Below are 20656 nucleotides of genomic sequence, written 5' to 3'. Positions count from 1 at the left end.
CTTGTATGCAAATACTGTTGAGAGCAGTAATTTATATAAATTTATTTTCGAGTTCTTTAAATTATTTATTTTTTTATTTTATTTTATTTTTATGTTATTTTAATTTATGTTATTTTATTTTTTTATTTTATTTTTATTTATTTAATTTTTTTTTTATTTTATTTTTTATTTTTTTTTACACTATTTTTTTATATTTTTTTTTTAACTGCTTATACTTAGAAACGCGTAAATTTAAATTTTTCATACAGTGTTATTAGGCCTTCGCTGAATAAAATTGTCCGTTATACATTTGCTCACATTTTTCTAATGAAATACTCAAATTTGAATAACTCAGTGAGAGGGCAGGACCAGGATGAATTTATTTACCGTTCAAAAACTCCGGATGAGTTGACGTACCCCTCAAGTGGGAATATTGAGTACCGGTTATGTATTTAAGTTAAAAAATTGGGTAGGAGCTGTGACCGGGGATAAAATAACCGGGGAATACTGTAGTACGGGAAAACATTATTAAAAATTTTGAAAAGCAACCTGGTATTTTCAAGAAATTGTCAAGAATTGGGTTTTACCGTAAAAAAGGTTTCCGAGTTGTTGAATGGCTTAAAGCTGATCGAGAGTAAGGTTGTTGCGGTCTTATAATAAACTTTCTTTGCGCGGATGCTACCTTGCACTCCATTTCCAAATGCACCCCACTCAGCTGACGTTTAACCTTTAATTTGGTATTGACAAATTGCTTCCGGCAGCCTCCGACATTAGACCGAAGCAGAGCGACAGAAATCACGTGCAATAGAGTACAAACATATTTAGGGGATTCACAAGACGTGTTAAGAAGCGTCGTCAAATCTTGAGCTTAACATTTATTTATGTAAAATAACGGTTAAAATTATTTTAGGGGTGGCTAATTATCGGTTTAGTTAGAAGTCCTCGTAAATCATTTTAATCATTATTTCACATAAACAAATTTTAAGTTTGAGATTTTACGTCTTGTGAATCGCCTAACTGTGGTTGCCAGCAAGAATTTTGTAAGGGTTTAAGACATTACCATGAAAACGGTATTGCAGAAAAATTAACATGTTAATCAAAAAATAGTACTTTGTTCTTGTTTTTTGCCATTTTACAATAAATGTGTAGTTACATAATTCTGAAACTAAAATATATTTTTTTTCTTTGAAGTCTGAAAACTGTTTCAAAACATACTCGTATTATCATATTTTTGTAGCGGATAATTTTATTCAGCGCATAGCCTTCATATTTTACTCCATTTTACCGCATGTCGTTATTTTATTTTATTCATCATCAACTTTCTAACCTATAGGAAATTAAAACTTGGTTTTTTTAAGTACATATATTTGCATTGATAAGATGTGTCTATTTTTTTATTTACACAAACCTCAAAACTTGTTGCTTATTTTTAAATAAAACGCTTGAGACGGAATCTTTATTATTACCCGAAAGAAAAATCTCCAACATTCACTTTTTGAAAATATTCTCATTCAAATGTTGGCCACGACTACGGTGTGTGTGCTCCATTCGGAAGGTCAATTACTGTTTCCAGCAAAGCGAGTAATGTTCGGTTCCAAGTTTTGAATCACAGCTGGCTTATCGACAAACACTTTTAACTTCACTTAGCTCCAAAGAAAAAAATCCAGAGATGCGATATCACACGATAACTTGCTGAAACGAAATGTTTCCGACATCACGGGCTTCAATTTCAGGCAACAAAAAGTCCGTTTTCATGGTGCGGTAGCGCTCGATATTGACTGTTATGTTCTGTCCGTGACCAAAATTTGAATGGAATTATTTTTATTAAGAGTAAATATCACAGTTTCTTCTTCCGGGTAATAATATAGCCTCCAACAACCAGTTCCATTTTAAGTGTTTAATTTAAAATTAAAAAAACAAAGGTCTAGATGGATCGCGCTTTAGCTCTTTCAACACACACACAGCCAGATATACAGCAGCCATGTCACAACTTGTGTAACAACCAGACACAACTTGGCTTCAAAGCGGGGTTTAACACCGCTCCTTACGATAGCAATTTCCTACCATAACATTCAATTTAAGCATCATTATGGAGGTGAATGATCTTCGTAAACATCCTTACTCTTTATTTTCGCAGCAGAGTTGAACAAGTGCCATTGTAAACATTTTTATACTAGCCAGTGAGTGCAGGTGTGTGTTGGGTGGCCATTTGCAAGTTTCATACAGTGCGCTCATATTTAGAGAAATTCGTCTGCTGGAAGCATCAGCACCACCGTTCCTCACCTCTGGTCACTGCCGCTGGCAGCGCCGACAACGCCTCCAGAGCCATTCCGCTGTTTAGCAACGCTGTGTTGCAGTGGTATCGAAGTTTGTCGATGAAAATTGGTGGAGCCACCACTTCCAACACCACTGCTGTTAACTCCGCTTCGGCTGTGCATCATGTTGCTATTGTTGTTGTGAATATGCAGCGATGCGCGATTGTAGTTGCTGAGAGTGGAGCGCCGCATCGACATAATGCTGGTGTCCATCAGACCCGTCGCTGTGGAATGTTGGCGGATACGTGGCTGCCGCTTGATGCACAGACAGCATAAATACCGATTGAAATGCTGTCGAAATACGCCAGACACGCAGTACAATGCAACGGGATTAACGCACGAGTGCAGAAAGCTGTGAGATTGATGAGATTCCGCAGGCGGGTTGTGGCAGAGAAAAGTGAAAATAAAATAAGAAGCAGACCATATAATAAATTAGTTGAGATGCAGTGATTATGCGAACATTTCCGGAAATTTTTTAAGTTGGTTAACAAATTATGTTTTACAAAAATTGTCTATAAATAAAGCATTTGTTCTTTGTTGAACTGCCTTCAAGCGTAAGGACCTACGGATATGACGTCGAAGGGATGGCGGAAAATTCTTCCACAATACATCATATACATATATACATACCTGCCATGTCGGAAAAATTAACAACGAAAAAAGTCCTTACAGCTGTTATCCTACATATGAAAGCCTTCAAGCTCTTTTAGTTTCTAAGAAGAGTTTGTCTGTTGCAAAAATGTCATTTTATATTCCTTTGTCACTAAAATCTGTAAACCCTCGAGATAACCCGTAGTACAAAATTTACGCATTCCTTTGAACACATCTCCCTCCATGTGTATTGAGTTTTCTTCACTCGTAGTCTTCTTTGAGTAAATGATGAAGTAGGAAAATTATTTTCAACAGACTACCAGCGATCGCAGAAGATAGAGCTTTTCTATCGCCCTATCAGTTTGGTTTCAGAAAGTCATGGTCGATCATTGACGCAACGAAATCCGTGGTTGGCATTGCCAGAGAATGAAGTGAAAACGAATTCTGCGCTCTAATATTGTTGGACATGAAAATCACATTTACGGGTACCACTGCGTTGAGGCATCTCAAAAAAACTTGATGCTCCAAGTTACACCATAAGAATTATTGGGAGCTATATTTCTGCTATCTATAGGCTAAGGCACTGGAACGATAAAAGCTCTGAGGAATATAGCGTGTCTGCGGTATCGATTCGTAGACGATATCGCTGTGGTAGTTTTAACGAAACACACGATAATACTGGACTAAGGTAACAAAACCCTAAGAACGCTTTTAGAAGATATTAGCCGCTCAAAGTTGAGCTCTTTCAGTGAATTTGTCTATTGTTATTTTTTTGCGTGCGGCCTCTTGAGAACAAACAATAGCAACAACAACTATGACACGAAATACCTGGAAGACTGGTAGCCAAATTAGTGCCTCAGCTGAGCTGAAGAATAAGTTGGTAAAACAGTGCCTAAGCTGAGAAAATTTTTCAAATAAGCAACAAGGTACTCGTAGTCTGTTTAACTTATGTAGTTACATATTTGAAATTACATTAGAATTGCAATCTGATTAAATAGAGGTGTTCTAGAATATTGGCGTGAACATTTTGCTAAAAATTCACTACTTACATCATCATCTCCAACTCTTCAGACAGCAGTTACCAACCGAATCAGATGAACACATAGAACGGTTTCAACGGCTTCCTTGAAAATAAATATCCTGACGCAGTATTTGCTGAAATTTGTTAGTGGAGTATGTACGAAGCCGTTGGAAGAGGGAGATGAGGATACGGCAGTAAAAGTAATAGAACCTGATGTATGCGATTTACTGCATGTTTTAGTTGCATCAGGCAATGAATACGAATAAACTTATTAAAAACAACAGTTACCAGTTTCAACAAATTCTATGATTTTTTTTTAATACTCGTGGAAGACAAGTATAAATTGTTTACATAAGTCATATTACGAATAGTTTAAACTTCTCAATACGGAGAGCTAATTAAATAGTACAAGTAATTTTTAAGCAAAAAAAACCAATTCAATTCTCATACAAAAATTTGAGATTACCGTTAATTTCTTTATGATCCAATGATCGGATCTAAACCAAATTAGTGTGGGACGTAATCTTTTCTATATAAAAAAATTATTGAAATAAAAAAAATATCAAATATCACTCTGGCAATGATAATTTAATTTTTGTAAATGTACTGCCAAAGCCAAATTTTGAACGCCAATATCTCTTAAAAGCGAGCCATCAAATTAAACAGTAAGTAAGTAAGTAAGTAAACAGCTTTTGGGGCAACCATACTTTTGAAGTAAATGCTTTCTGGGGAGCTATTACACCGCTATAGCAGTTTCTTCACTGGCGTCTTGCCAGAAAAGAAACAACAAGAAAACAAGCGAAGGTGGTTAATGGGTAATTAGTGGGCATATCAGCAACACACCTTTTCATATATTATTTTTGGTTAATGTTCTTCCAATCAAATATTTGTACGTGGTTAACATGGTTTGATTAGACACTCTTCGTTTTCTACGGTTGCCTTTTTCCTAGAATTTGGATAACTATCTTGACAATATCTTACAATTTCATATTTTTCTTAAGACCACAGTCTACCTACTTACGTATAACTAGCACAACCGCCTTGGAAGTAATTTCAGATGTCTACACAGAGAAAATGATGCATGTAAAACCCAAGTATTCAAAACAAATTGTAAAACAAACATTTTTGGAACAATTTTAATTCATACGAAATTAAAAATACACTACTTGTATAACAGACTTTAAAACGTAATCTTGGGAAAATAAGAACGAACATTATATCATATTTTGTCTTTTGACTGAGGAGAACATTTGAAATGAAAAAAATTACGCCAAAAATGGGCCTTTTTAAAACTAAAACGAAACGTTTTGGAATATTGTTCCTACAAATTGAAGTGCGACAAAATTTCCAACCAGAAAAGTAAAACGAAACACTTTTAAAATAAAAATGAAAATTTCGTTTCAGCCAATTAAACATGAGAATGGTTTAAAACGAAAACGTTTAGTATTACAATTTTCAAAGCTACTTATAAAACTGAAATACTTTTCATCTGTTTGCATTATTTGTCGGACAAATTTTGTGCAGATGATTCAAGCTACATTCATATATACATAGCAAAAAATGCGGAAATATGATATCGTTACGCCACTTAATGAAAGGAACGTTGCTGATACGGTACCCTTTTTTGATTAGAGAAAAGCTTTGGTAAGACTTGCTTACAAAAACAAATTCGAATCCGTTATTTAATAATTGTAAATTTTTCTATGTATATTACAGGATCTAACCAGCTTTAATCAAAATTATCAAGGCCCGTGGGAGAAAAGCCAGAATATGTACATATCTTTCAGTTATTAAGCATTGTAACTAATTACTACATATGTAAGTATGTCTACATATGTATGTACATATATCAATAAATGTATGACAAAAGAAATTCAAAATCATATTTGAATACGCATATTTTGGAATATAAAATAAAAATTTTAGAATCTCATCTGAATATGAGAGTTTCCAATTGTCAAACGACCGTTTTCAAAAGCGATTTGAAAATGTTCATTTTAAAAACTAAAATATACATTTTAGAATATGAATTGAGGATGTCTTTTTCTCAAAACCAAAATAAATATTGTAGGTGCAAAACCTGGGTCAAAACGTTTTTAAAAATAAAACGTTCCATACAAATTTGAAAACGTAAATTTCTCTGTGTAGGTTCAGCGCGACAATGTACTGAGTACAGCATAATGCACTGATAGCTTATATTTCCTACCTGGTCTTCAAGACACTAACTCCATAGCGATAGATAGTTTCATATCCGCTAGCTCATATTTATAGTTTTTTTTTTCGCTTTTTACCCTCATCAGGCCATCGTGCTTTTCATCTGCTTTGCCTTACGCCCCCAACGTTCTCCTCAACTTTATTCCCTCTAACCTCCATCGTCCGCTGTCTGTCACTTACCTCGCGCAGAATCCAATTATGCGTATCGCGTGCCAGAAGCCATCAAAGTCCTCTTTGGCAGTTGGATTTAAATGGAACCACAACTCGAATAGATGATAGGGGAAGAAGCAGACGAAGAATACTAAAAATGCAAAAAAAAAATAAAAATAAAACAACAAAATAGTGGTAACAAAGAGTTTAATTTAACTTTTTATGCAAACAATTTAAGTGTAAATTTCTATCAACATTTCCATTATTCTTCATTTTATTACATTCAATACCTATGTATGTATGCACTTTCAGTTGTGTGAGCGCAATCTGGCATTGGAGCAAACGTTCTTCAGCTCAGATTCGCCAATGCAAAACTGCTGCCACAATTGTCATGCAAATATGCGTAACCACGGTAGTTGCTTGGTAACATGACAATTAGCATTGAAAATCAGATTGAAAATTATATTGCCAAGTGGAAATGTTAACGCCACAGTTAGAAAGGCGGCTTATACAAATACCCTGAAAACCCCCTTCAAGCATACTTGAAAAGGAAAACCACTATCTAACATTTATGTTCGTGCTCCTGCAATATGCAAACATAAGTATATCGGATGTTTAATAATACAGAGAATTATTATGATTGGTCGCTCTAACGAATATCTCACAGTTTTATTTGAAGTTTGTAGAGAAAAATATTTTTTACATAGAAAAGCTGCTAGGTGCACTTTTTATGAAAATTCACTTTTTGATATAGGAGGCAAGGAAAACTAGAAACGCATCGTTTACAAAACGTTAAACTAGATGTTGCATTTCTAACTAGTTCTATTCAGTGAAACGCATATTTAGAAGACACAAAAAATTCGATAAGTCCAAAAAAAATACGAAAATGTTTCATCAAAATTGAACTCTACTTTGAATGAGTTTTAGTATTTTCGTTTGGCTTTCCTTTTCTGGCTCCATTTCATTCCTTTCTCATGCTATGCTGTGACCCAGCTTCAGCTGTCAAAAATATTTGCATTTCGTTCAGTTTAATTTCCAACAGATCGCATGCAAAGTCCAAGAACTGTGAAGCCCTCCATTTATGAATTTTTTGCAGTTGTAAAAGTACCCGCTTGGCAGATTTTTGCGCTGTTATGGTTCTATTTATGCTTTAAATTCTTAAAAGGGTTTTAAGTGAAATTTTAATAACTTTCCTATACACATCAGAATACTACGCATACCTATGCCTATTCAAGTGAATCGAGCTGTATGTTTTAAATAGGTTAAAGTGTTGTATTCAAAATGTTGCAAAATACTTGAAGAAAATGATTTTGAGAAGCGTTTTTCTCTGCTGCAAAATTTTAAAAACTGGATTTAGCAACTTTTTACTCTAAGCTAGCGATATGTACTACTTCAAAAAAAATTACTGACACAGAAAGAATGAAAAGTATTTCTTGAGATTTTAACCTTAGAACAATAACAATAAGATGTTTATCGAATTTCCAAATGAATATGGCATTCGCACATTTATTTAACCCACATCCAAATAAAATTAACCCAAACGCACATTAAACCAAAGAAAATTTTTCCCGGAATAGGGGGCGAAGGTTCGAAAATTGGCAATTTGGAAAAATCCAAAATGCAGCTCGTTTCACAAGATCTACAAAATGAAAAAGGCACTGCTATGCTTAAATGGCTTCTCGGTTTATTTTAAACACTAACTCGCCCAAGAAATAGATTGTTCAATTGAACCTGTCCCAGCCAATTGGATACCCGAACATTTCAATAAAAAAATTGTGCGATTTTTCCAGCACAAGCAATAGAGAATACTATATTTGCTATCGTAGCACGAACTTGTTCCGTTTCGTGAATTAAAACTGCTTCGCGTTAAAATTTGCGAAATTCATTTCATCTGTTGGATTTAATTTGATTTGCCTTTGGGTTAAATAAATGTGCGAATGTTATGTTATATTACTACGCTTTTCTTATCTTTGTAATTTTTTTAGCTTAGTAAATATGATGTTGAAAATAACGAATATAAATTGTATCGAAAACAAGTAATTAAAAAAAAAAATTAAGACAAGATTTTATTTAATCTTTTGTCGAGTTATTTCTTTCCATTTAAGTAATGTTGATTCTAAAAATGAAACATCGGACCATAACTATGGATTTTTCAAATATCTTGACATCTGCGCCACTGGCTGGCTGATTTAAGTTTGATGTGCTTGCGTAAGCATAAATCCAAATTCATATGCAAAACCAAATATTGCATATTTCTTTGTTTTTACATTTTTATCGAAAAAAGAGAACACCTACATACATATTTTTTTATTACATCATGATATTCGAAAATCTCGAAAAAAATCCGAAAATTTTAACTCACAGAGAAATATCTATATTTAATATTTGCAGTTAATAAACTATTTGTCGGTCAAAATGTGCATAATTACCTCGGCTTTCCTTTAGGATGTGAGATAGATTAACAAATTAAACAAATAATTTTTTGCATTAAATTATACACCGTTTGAGATTCAGCGCGCAGGCATACGCTACCAGTGCTACTTTATGTACGCAGGCATGAAAAAACTTGTAATTTTTACAGTTTTGGTTTTTCCATTCTCAACTTTTTACAGTGTACTCCATAAATTTTGAAAACTTTTTAGATTGCACAAAAACAAAAAACAAAAATCGAAAAAATTTAAAAAGATACTTCTCTGTGAGTTCAAAATTACGGAAATTTTTTTTTTCTAGATTTTCGAACATCATGATGAAAATATATAAAGAATTTAAAATGATATTTCACACCAAAACAAAACATTTAGGTGTAAATTTTACATGGAATTACCCATATGTACATAACATAAAAGTATTTCAATTACAAATAACGGGTTGCTGTTGTTGTAACAGCTAAATATTCTACAGCGTTTTGAGGAATGTCGCCGGATTGGCAGATATGAAAACGATTTTGTGAGTTATGTATGTATGTATATACTAACATATTTATTTGTACAGTTACTGAACCAATTTATTATTTGCTTGTTTCTTTTTATTGGTTTCTTCCACTGGCACCAGCAGCCTTAGTCAGGGATTCAGCGATTTTTTTCGGATCGCATACAAGCGGGAAGTGTCACACTAAAAAGGTTCTTCACTGCAGCATTAATTTTGCCTGATTAAGAATGGTTATGAACTAACTGCATATGTTAACGCGAGTGACGTGTTTTCTAAATATAACATAGGTCCATACTCGCACATACATACATAGATGTATTTACTACAATTCTGTTTTGGCATAATGCCACGTAATGGGAAGACGCTATTATAGGATGCAGGACGGGCTCTATTCTCGGTAATAGATATTTCGGACTGAGTAAATCGGCAGCTATTTGCTGGCTGCATAGAATGCAATGTCAATCAAAATTGGTTGCTTTGCACTTCAGAGAATAACCCCAGGGCAACACAATATCGGATAACTCGTTAGTGCAGAGGGCTCTAATTGTGTGCGCCGAGTTTAATTATGTATGTATTACATTATTGATAAATTGCAAAATAATTTTAGTTTGTTGCAAAGCTTACCCCATTGTGAATTTATAAACAGGTAGAGTAATTAACAGCTTTCTCGCTTTATTTTTTTGATATTTGGCCATCTTAAAGAAATTTTCAAAGGCACATTTTCCAATATGATGTGATGTCACCTCGTTCTTCTCGCTCTTAAGGTAATGTCACACGATTGGTAAATCTAACATTTTTTATATTGGACTATTCGTAGAAAAATAAAAAAAATTGGGACGACATTTTTTTTTTTTTGTAATCACACGAACAAATTATTTTTCGCGATTGGGATAAAGAAAAATATTTGTGCATTCATACGTTTGGGATACGATTTGCACCAAATTTACTCGAATTCACGCAATCAGCAAACGTAAACTAAATGTCACCGAATATAAACGAAAATCATGATGTAGGAAACAGAGCTGACTAAAAATTTTTTTCTATGAGCAATTTAAATTTTACTCCAGTTTTCATGTAAATTTGCAAAAATAGCAACAAAGTGCCTGTACCAAGGCGAATCCATACAAGGTGATAGCGGCAGCACAAAAACAAAAAACTACTCTAGAAATTATGCGCACGACAACAATCAGAACACGAAAAAAATGTGCAACAAACGCAAAATCTTAACAATTAGCACAATTCGACTTGAAACTCGAATTCGACCGCTCCGGTGGCACCATCTTGTATGAATTCGCCTTGGCCTCTACTAAGGGAGCCGATTTGTCAAGAGAGAGCGACAAAACTGCTTATGAGCAAGGGATGGTTTTTAAAAGTAATTTTGTTGGATGGATTTTATTATTTATTTGCCCTCTATTTTTCATGTTGAAATCGTAAGTTTGGTACCAGCACCTCTTTTGGCAAGAGGAAAAATTTTGGAAGGTGCCCCAAACCCCATCTTGGGAAAATTTTGTTTGAACCACTCTCATGTACATACATATTTCATTCCCAACACGATGCTCTTCTATGATTTGCTTACTATTCGATTTAGCCATGTAAATATGCACTTAGTTCTTGCAACAACTCACCCACAACGAAAGCGACCACCATTCGAGCTACGTGGCGACGGGCTCGCGCCTGCGACCGGGTCTGCATGCCCAACGCTTCGCCGGGCATTTCGCGTGCACTCGTGTGCAAACGCTTAGCCATGAGGATGTAAAGCGCACCAATAATAAATAGCGGCAACAGATAATAGACGAACGCCTTGCTGATCACTGTATACCTAGAAAAAAGGATAAGTAATAATAGAAAAGGTTGAGAGTGAGAGTTTTCCGACATTAAAAATTTAAAATTGGGATGTACATATGTATGTTAGTGTGTATGCTTATGTATATCGTACATTTGCTGGTGTTGCACCGTTGTTGCGACACGGTATTAGTAGAATATATTTGGGAACGTATGTCCCTTGTCAAAAATGCATCCCTTGTCAAACTTGATTTGGAGACAAACTGGCTTCAGTGTCACTTTTCGTTCTTAGGAAGAAATCCGATTTGACAAAGGATGGCAGAGTTTCCTTTTGAAATACATTATACTAGTATATACATATGTATATCTTTGATGAAAAACTCAATAAAAACAAAATAAACCAAAATATGTCAACAAGAAAGAAACATACTGGCAGATGGGTTGAAAGAAAGCACAATTCAGATTTCGATAGATGGCTAAAATCGTTCGCCCTTGTCAAATCGTTGAAAATATATTATGAAGTGCTTTAATAATATTTTGGCGCTTCCACTTTGGCTAGGTGTTTGGCCGAGCTTCTCCTCCTATTTGTAGTGTACGTCTTGTTGTTAAATATAAAACAAATGGAGGGGCCTAAAGTTTTACGCCACCTCCGAACGGCAAAAGGATTTTATTAGACACTTTTCCATGGCAAAAAAAAACACTTGCTCTAATTTTACATGTTTCTCGGGCCAAGGATCGAACACAGTTCCTACGGAGGGGTGGTATGCACCTCTAACCAATCAGCTCTAATATGTCAATTTGCATTACCTCCTTCTACCAGTAAGCTCATCTTTTCAATTCCTACCCGCCCAATTCCCAGGTCCAAGATTCGAATTTTTATGACGTCATAAATATATCTAAGTATCTAAGGGTAATTGCCATCCTTTTTCTTTTGAATGAGCTCCGACCCGGTCTAAATCAAACCCCAAATCGGCTAATTGTGGCACTGGGTAAGTTAATGCTGGGAGCCTAATCAAAAATTCAAGTNTTCTACCAGTAAGCTCATCTTTTCAATTCCTACCCGCCCAATTCCCAGGTACAAGATTCGAATTTTTATGACGTCATAAATATATCTAAGTATCTAAGGGTAATTGCCATCCTTTTTCTTTTGAATGAGCTCCGACTCGGTCTAAATCAAACCCCAAATCGGCTAATTGTGGCACTGGGTAAGTTAATGCTGGAAGCCTAATCAAAAATTCAAGTTTTTTTTTTAAATAGAGACCAAAAAGTGCGCTGAACTCAGCAGCACAGATATCGATTTAACCCTGGAAAGTTATACTTCGTCAAATGAACGACGCATATCCATTTTGAAATACAAAATTTCACGCATAGTTTGATCTAAAACTGTAAATTTATATCAACAAGGCGAAACTAGACACCTTAAGTCTTATAATCTCTCCACACTGCTTTCACAAAGGTTCTCTAAAAATTTTGCAAAATAAGTATAACCTTCCAGGGTTAATGATGTTAAAGGATGGACTTCCTCGTCATTAGCTCACGTTACTTAAAGCTTTTGCTTGCATCAACGATTTTCATCTGGCAACCATTTATAGAAAACATGCAAATTTTAGCTTAATAAAAATAAGAATATGTACGAACCGAGCTACAGCAAACCTCTGTACATATATGTGGTGNAAATGAAAAAAAAAAAAAAAAAAAATTGCCTACCAAAACTGCAGCAATAAAATCGCCACATTTGGTGGCCTACAGCGCCAATTTGCGTATAGATGGCATAAACCCAAGCATACAATAGTGTACATACGTGTAAGTATGTATGTATGTAGGTATCCCGTAGTGTTGAAAATATAAATTTGCTGTTAAACCGTAAAAGTGTCCCAAAGCGGAATGATAAAAACGAAATCATCATGGAAATATCTAAATAAAAATAGGCAAACATAAATACATGCATATGTATATATTTACATAAAGTGTGCGCGTGTGTGAATTTAAAACATTGCAGAGTTAGTTTTTGAGTTGACAAATCCCCGCGGAGAAGAAAAATGTTTATGTTATTTGACTGGCTTTATTTGCTTCGTGCGCATACTTTAATACCTCAGNACAAATCCCCGCGGAGAAGAAAAATGTTTATGTTATTTGACTGGCTTTATTTGCTTCGTGCGCACACTTTAATAAAAATGCAAATATAATTTAATGTTTTCAGCAGTCACCGCTGTTCATGAGTGGTTTTTTAAACGTCTTTTCTTATTTTAAATTTTTTTGGAAACTAGGGGTTACATTACAAAATTCAGAAAAATCTTACCTGGTATACGACTCCAGATTAGTGCGATTACGTCCAAATGGCGAGCAATAAACAATTATCGTCAGATTCTCGTTGTGTCCACCTGGCGGCAAATGTATTTCTTGTATGTCCGAGACGACAAAAGATGGTGTCGCCAACAAAATGGCCAGCAGCCAGATCATGGTGGCGGTAAAGACGGTCAAAGGTTTTGTCTGCAAGACGAAGTGGCATAGCACAAAATGAAATAAATGGAAATTATAACTGAGACTATTCATTGTTGCTGACTGTTGGCTGCTAAATAAAGCACAGCCTATAACCGAGCTCTCACCTGCAATTTACGCAACGGATTCACTATCGCACAATAGCGCTCGCCAGACAAAGCGGTCAGTGTAAACACCGAAACGCCAATGGAAATGTCTTTGAAGCATTCACTGATGCGACACATTTGGGCGCCGAACGTCCAACTCTCCTGTGTATAGACAATACAGGCCAACGGCACGCAAATGATGATGACCAGCAGATCGGCCAAGGCCAGAGACAAAATGTAGCTGTGCAATTGGAGAGATAGAGAGGTAGACACACAAATTGAGGCGACAAGGTGATAACAAACTTATTCAAGCACAAAACATTTAATGAAATATCAACACTCAACGCCCAAACAATGGCTATTTTTACAAAGTCACGCAAAACCGAAATAAATACCATCCATGTATGTATATGCAAACAAAACAAATTGAGACTAAAGCCTGCAAGCATCTAGTATCGTCGTATCCTTTTGGATTTTTGCTCTTATTTCTGCACGGAATCCATTTGGAATGCCATGGCGTATGAGTGATGGCGAATTCAAATTTGTAAATAATCCCATGTTGCATATCACTCATACGCCCGGTTGCGAACGCTCGAAAAGGAAACCGAAATCGTGCAAGTAGTCAGGAAATGCAAACAAATAAACATTTCAAACCAATAATCAATGCCTTACACAGGCACAAAATGGAGAGTTTGCAAGCTAAGGAAAGACTGCACGCGGAGCACAAGCAAATGTGTCTGTGAAGACAGGGCAGATGTTGAAGTTTGATAGGCAATAAATAACATCGGCGGTGGCTTTTCGTAATGCTCTAACGCTCTGCTGGTCATGAATGAATTTCACTTACATAGCAGCTGCTAACATAGCAATATTGCACAACATTAAAGTACGTATGTAGATAAATATGGGCATTTCCAAGGGTCGCGAACCGTACGTTCGTACGCTTTTGAAGTTAAAAAAAAAAACAAGGAAACCATAATTTTTATTTTTTTTTATGTTTCGATAGCATTTTGCTAAATAGGTATATCTTTGGTGCAAAAGGGATTATGTTTCGATTTTTATTTTTCAATATGTTAGCAATAAACATGCGGTAGGGAACGTACGAATAATGGAAGCCGCTTCTGGCTGCAAATTGAAAAATGCAAGAATCTGCGAAATGGAACAGAATATTCTAAAGCGATTAGTTTTATTTTTTTACGGGTCACAAACGTACGATTTTTCCATCATTTTTTATACCTTTCATGAACGTGAAATGCTATTATAAATTTGGTCCGATGCCGATAAGTACCAGAAGAAGAAGATATAGACCCACATAAATGTGTGCCAAAATTATTAGAACGTCGAGCTGAGTCGATTTAGCCAAGTCCATCTGTCTGTCTGTTTGAACGCAAACTTGTCCCTTAGTTTCCGAGATTTCCGACTGAAATTTTGTAAGCGAATGTATTTTTATAATGTATTAATTATTTGTCGGAACCGTCAAAATCGGACCACTATAACTTATTGCTCCCACACATAACTGATTGCTCATTTTAGTTCTCGGTCCCGGTTGACCATTCTGTAGAAATGCTCATATATAAATAACTGGGCAACCAGGCCCGTCCAGCAACAAAAAGTTGTAAAACGAGCCAACTGGCTGCGCATCACTACTGTCAGTGGCATTGTCAGGCGTGTGTGACAACCGATAATATCCAAGCGTACACATTAAAGTGGTAGGGCATTCGCAAAAGCAATAACAGTGAAAAAAAAACAGCGCCCACTAGAACGCAACTACCGAAATGTAGCAAAAAGTGTGGGCGCATGATGAGTAGATGCTGGGCACCGCAGGTAATAGCAGCTATTCTCGCATATCTGCAGCACTGAATGGCTTTTATGTTCCTATATAGTGGCTCATTTTGAAGAGCACAACCGCACGCCTCACATGTAAATTACCGCTATTTGTGTGTCATGAATACATATATGTACATAACATACATACAAAATTGTACGCAGCCATAAACGAGACACAAATGCTTGTTATTCGAGCAATAATTGCCTTACTAAAGGTTTTAAGATGACTTCTTGTGGGGTCTGCAGACACATATGTATGTATGTATATATATGTATGTATGTATATATCGTTGCCTTAATATAGAAAGGCCCTAACTCATATAGTCGCTGAAATACAAAAATCCGTAACTAAGTAAAAATTCAAAATTCCCTTTTGATTGATTATGATGCATTTCATCAAATTCTAAGTCCCCACATCATTTTAAGCAATACAAGTTTTTTGTTGGTTACGGCTTTTTTGTATTTCAGCGACTATATGAGTTAGGGCCTTTCTATATTAAGGTAACGATATGTATAAACACATGTGTTACCAAATATTTATAATAACAGAATAGCAATATTACAATGGAAGCATTGCCACATTTGTAAGAAAAAAATATGTATGCAAAGATCAAATTAATTCTCCGGTCCATCTTATATTAAGCCATCAACATGAAGTATTTCATTGTGAGAATGTTATTCGCTGCCAGCATCTATTCTTGGCCTTGAATTCTGCAGTGGACTTAAACATACAAAGAACTTTAGTTCAGTCCTTGTAATTCGAGTGATATTCACCATATTTTGCCATTTCTCTTTTTTAATTTAAGACGGCAATAGATCTTGTATATTTGGTTATTTTAATATTTATTTGGTTTTTGGTATACATTTATTTGTTTATGGGTAGTATCCAGCACTTAAGCAAAATCTGGAGAAATATTTTTTATTCTTTTTGTCGCTTGAAATAAAAGCGTAAGGTAAGTAAAAGAAAATTTTGGAAAAGTGTAGTACAAAACTTACGAAATTTCTAGAGAGCTGCAAACTGATTTAAGCAGTTTTGATAAAAAGAAATTTAGTTTTATGAGCGCATTTTATATGAAAATTTGGTGTTTTTCTTGAGAGCTGCACACAGACCTTTAGGAAAGAAGCTATTAAGACAAAGGAAATACATATGGAGGGACTCAAGGAAATGTTTACTTGGTAATTGTCTCCAAATATTCAAAACTTTTTTCATGTTAAAATTTTTAGCAAATTTTTTAAGAAATATTTTTTTCATATTGTACCCTAAAGTATGTATTGACATACATAAAACAAAAGTTCATGTTTATACTTAAGAAAAAATCACCATTTCTTCGAAATTGAAAATTTTAAGCTGAACCAAAGAAGACCGGCAGCAAAAAGTTTATCAAAAGTAAAGACGAATTTATAGCTGCTTTAAACATGCGCTTTATTATGCAAAAATTATATGGGCTATGAAACTGCATACCCAAAATTTTAATGAAAAATTTTTAATTTTTTCCAAACGTTTTATAAAGTGTGAGACTTTGATTGGATTTGGCTGTGGTTAATGACTAATTCATATAAAATGATGCAAAAGAAATGGAGGAGAAACATTCTTCTATCAAAATTTCTTAAATTAGTATGCCTTAAAGCGTGAAAAATATTTTCATAATAAATTTACAAAAAAAATTTGACTTGATAATTATTGCAAATACGAGTACTTAAAAAACGTCTCCATATGAACGATTGTTTTTTCCACTGGCTTTTCAATAGCACTTCGCTTTAAAACTGAATAAAATTATATTCACATTAAAGCAAACCTTCTTAAACTCGGTCTGCGCAGTCACGTTCCGCTACTAAAAGCTTTAGGTTAAGGTTCTTCAGGTTTAAGTTAAGGTACTTCAACCCGTCGGCGGCAAATTTGTTGAATGGATGCAAGGAGGATATTTATCTATATAACTGCTATAGGCTTGCTTATAGCAAAGATCCCCGCTTGAAAGACACTGTAGTTACCAAGCCGGCGATATTATTGCGAATAAATAGCAACACACTTCAATTTCTTTTTTCACATTTGAGCCATCAGTGTAAATGGTAGGTCAGCGTCTCATGCTACTTTAGTTGGATTTCCAGCAACTTCAAACTTGCACTTGGTTTTACTAAAATTGAATGGGTTATAAAGCGCAATACTTAGAACTTTTCTAAAAAATTAGTATCTATGCACATTTATTAAATTTTCCTGAGTTTTATTATAAACACATTTTTTGTTTTTTAATTTTCGAAAAGAAATTAGAATGAAAAACTTTGCATATTTTGCGAAAAATTTTGTGTGGCAATACTTTTGTTCGTCACTGTATGTAGAGTTAATTTCACTTAGTGTGAGTACATTACTTCTTATTATTCAACGCATACCAAATTCGTCGGAACACGACACAAATGGGGTAGAAAAAAATGTTTCCTTGTCGGCCGACAATAAAAAAAACGCTTTTTCGTTTTCGGTATGGGTTCACGCTTAAGGCGGATTCATAGCTATAGTTCAGAACTTTTCTTCCATGTGGTTGTTTTTTGTTTTTCTCTCCCTCGGAGAGCAACTGAGAAAGGCTCTGAACGCTATTGAATTGTTAACTCAACTTTAGAACTAAATAGAACGAAATATTTTGTGAAGAAAACAACTTTTTCAATACTATTTTGTAAATTTGCAGTTGAGTACCAGTCTACTTTTTGATTATTTGGTTTTTTCTTTTACCTTCTGTATGGCAAATACACAAATATTGATTACAACATTGATAGAAAAAATGGTTTCAAACTATTTGATATTTTTACCAAAAAAAAAGTTTCTTCATATGAAAACACTCCATCCAATTGCCCACATTTATAACCCCAAAAATGTGCCTAAATACTCCTAACCCATTCCCGTCGCACAGTGTGCTTTTTTAACGCTTTCTATAGAAGCATTATTTTGATATGCACCAATCAGAGTGAATTTGAAATCCAATATAAGAGTAATTTACAATTTTTTTTTTTTTTTTGAAAAAATAAAGTGTTTAAAAGGCACACTGTGCGCCGCCCATCGACAAAAGGGCTATTTTTATGTATGATAACTTTTGACTGTTGGCTTTTCGCTTTTATCTTTTGGCAAACTTACGTGTTGGGAATGTTGCGCATGGAACGATGCCGAAAAAATATTATCACCAAAGTGCCATTACCTAAAACGCCAACAATAAAGATGAGCGCAAACAGCACTGTGATAATATATGTCTCGGGTCGTTGCTCGGGTGGCACATAATCCGAGGCAGGATCGATATCCGCGTCATCATAGTCGCTTTCACTGTGGCCGCTGCCACGGCCGTCCGGCTCACTTTTGTTGCGCAGTCTGTCGACGAAAGAGTTGACAGCGGCTATATTGCCGACAGCAGCGGCCAAAGCCAGTCCTGCCACGTCGTCATAATACGCGCGCAATGTGGTGGCTGTGGCGTATGATGAGGCTGCGTCTATCGGGATGCCCGCGTCAAGCTGTGCCGGTGCAGGATGTGAGATAAGCATGTTTAGGCGGACACGCGAGCTGTGGAGTGCTGAAGAGTGTGACACCACTCTGCGTTGCTTTACTGCGTTGAGTTACTAAGTGGCTAACGCCTTGACGCTTGACGGATGATTTGCGCCTGAATGATGTGCGCTTCTTATGTCGTATTCACGCAGTGTTGAGTGGATTTTTATTATGTGCTGGCGAGGCGGACAAAATCGTACATTTTGCCGACGTTTTTTTTTCGTCTATCTTTTGTCAGTTTGCTGAAAATTACAGCCAGGACAGCTTACATTGTGTGAAGTTTAGCAACTGTAATAAAAAGAAGAAAATGTCGTTTTTATAACCTTTGGCTGGTAAGAGTACTCTGAATAAGAAGAAATCTATTTTTATACGCTTTTTGCGTTTTACTCTTGTTACGGCAATTTCTTAGTTCAGCTTAGTTTAATGACGCGATTCATTGGATGCTCGAAAGAAGTGGATTACGACAAAAGCTTCTGTTAATATAGACAACTACTTACATATATATCTATGTATTCAGGAATGTTTTATAGCCCACGAGCAAACAAAAAATCACTCGCACTCATTTAGGATTTGACATTGTAGCACTGTCGCCATGCTATCAGATTACCCTCACGGCTTACATTTATCAATAGCATTGTGCATGATGAGTCATGTCGGCTAAGCGCTAATTCGCAGATACATACTCGTACATATATACACGCTTATATGTATGTATGTATGTATCTAATTGTTTTAAATTTTTAAGGTATGTAAAATATAAACAATGCATGAACATTCATACATAGGATGTACGCTAAGATGTTGTCGAGCTGAACACTTCTGGAAATAAAGTATTTTTATTGGCCTAGCAGTAAATCATGAAATTTTCAATTTTTTTTAATTTTCGAATCCAACGAGTTATTAGTTAAAAGGATTGTGTGAAAGTTTTTGAATGTGAATATCTGAATTTTTTGACAAAAAAAATCAGTAGGCTTTTAAAATGAAAATCACCGAAGAAATATCTGAGTCATTTGAATGATAGTGAAACTTTATTGAATTACCGAATAAGTGAATTGTTTTTAAAATGAAGGCAGAATTTAAAAAAAAATAAATAAATGCAAATCTCGAAGCTGCTACAGTTCAATAAGAAGTGGCCAAAACTCAAGTAATCAATTTGATTCAAACCATTTTCGACTAATAGATAGATAGAAAAAAGTAGTTGAAAAATAATGTATGAAGAAGTTTTATATTAGGTTTGTTCAACGCGATAATTTTAAATATTAGCCATATAAGATAAATACACATAAAATCATTGTTTTTCTTCAAATTCTCAAAAACTATGGCTCAGCAAATGTTTGACGTATTTTCCATATTTTGCAAATCATATAAAGGATGATGTAAAATGAAAAAGCGGTGATTTTTCGAATCCGGGAACGAAGTGTAGTTTTTTGCGTTCCTCCCGCTCTGGACACTTTTGGCACGTTTTGAGACATTTTTTAAGCTAGTGGGAGAGTAACTTAGTTTTAATATCTAATAAAATAAAATGAAAAAAAATATTCAAAAATAAATATAATACAATTTTTTTTTTTTCATTTTCAATCTCATAAAATTATAATGACTTTTGCCAAAATTTCAAATTCAAAAGTTATCAAAACAAATTCTATTGGACTGAGAAATATTATTTTCTACTTTTTAGTCCATCTATTGAAGCGTGGTATATAAAAAAAAATGTATTATATTTTCTTCTTTTTAAATGAATTGTATTTTATGA

At 34.9% G+C, this 20656-nt stretch overlaps 1 protein-coding gene across 1 annotated transcript; it reads right to left on the bottom strand.

The window, feature by feature from the left end:
• Positions 1 to 228: 228 nt before the first annotated feature.
• On the bottom strand, positions 229 to 19264 carry LOC108370835 (neuropeptide CCHamide-2 receptor-like). Its single transcript, XM_017626245.1, has 6 exons — positions 18508 to 19264; positions 13587 to 13806; positions 13280 to 13470; positions 10824 to 11017; positions 6301 to 6421; positions 229 to 2646 (listed from the first exon to the last, which is right to left on the bottom strand). The coding sequence occupies exons 1-6, from the start codon at positions 18903 to 18905 to the stop codon at positions 2259 to 2261; spliced, it is 1512 nt and encodes a 503-aa protein (XP_017481734.1). The 5' UTR covers positions 18906 to 19264; the 3' UTR covers positions 229 to 2258.
• Positions 19265 to 20656: the final 1392 nt, after the last annotated feature.

Source organism: Rhagoletis zephyria, unplaced genomic scaffold, assembly GCF_001687245.7.
Source record: "Rhagoletis zephyria isolate East Lansing unplaced genomic scaffold, Rhagoletis_zephyria_1.1 Rzeph_scaffold_04508, whole genome shotgun sequence".
Classification (NCBI taxonomy): domain Eukaryota; kingdom Metazoa; phylum Arthropoda; class Insecta; order Diptera; family Tephritidae; genus Rhagoletis; species Rhagoletis zephyria.
Note: the sequence above shows the minus strand (reverse complement) of the source record. Positions and strands in the feature narration are given on the sequence as shown.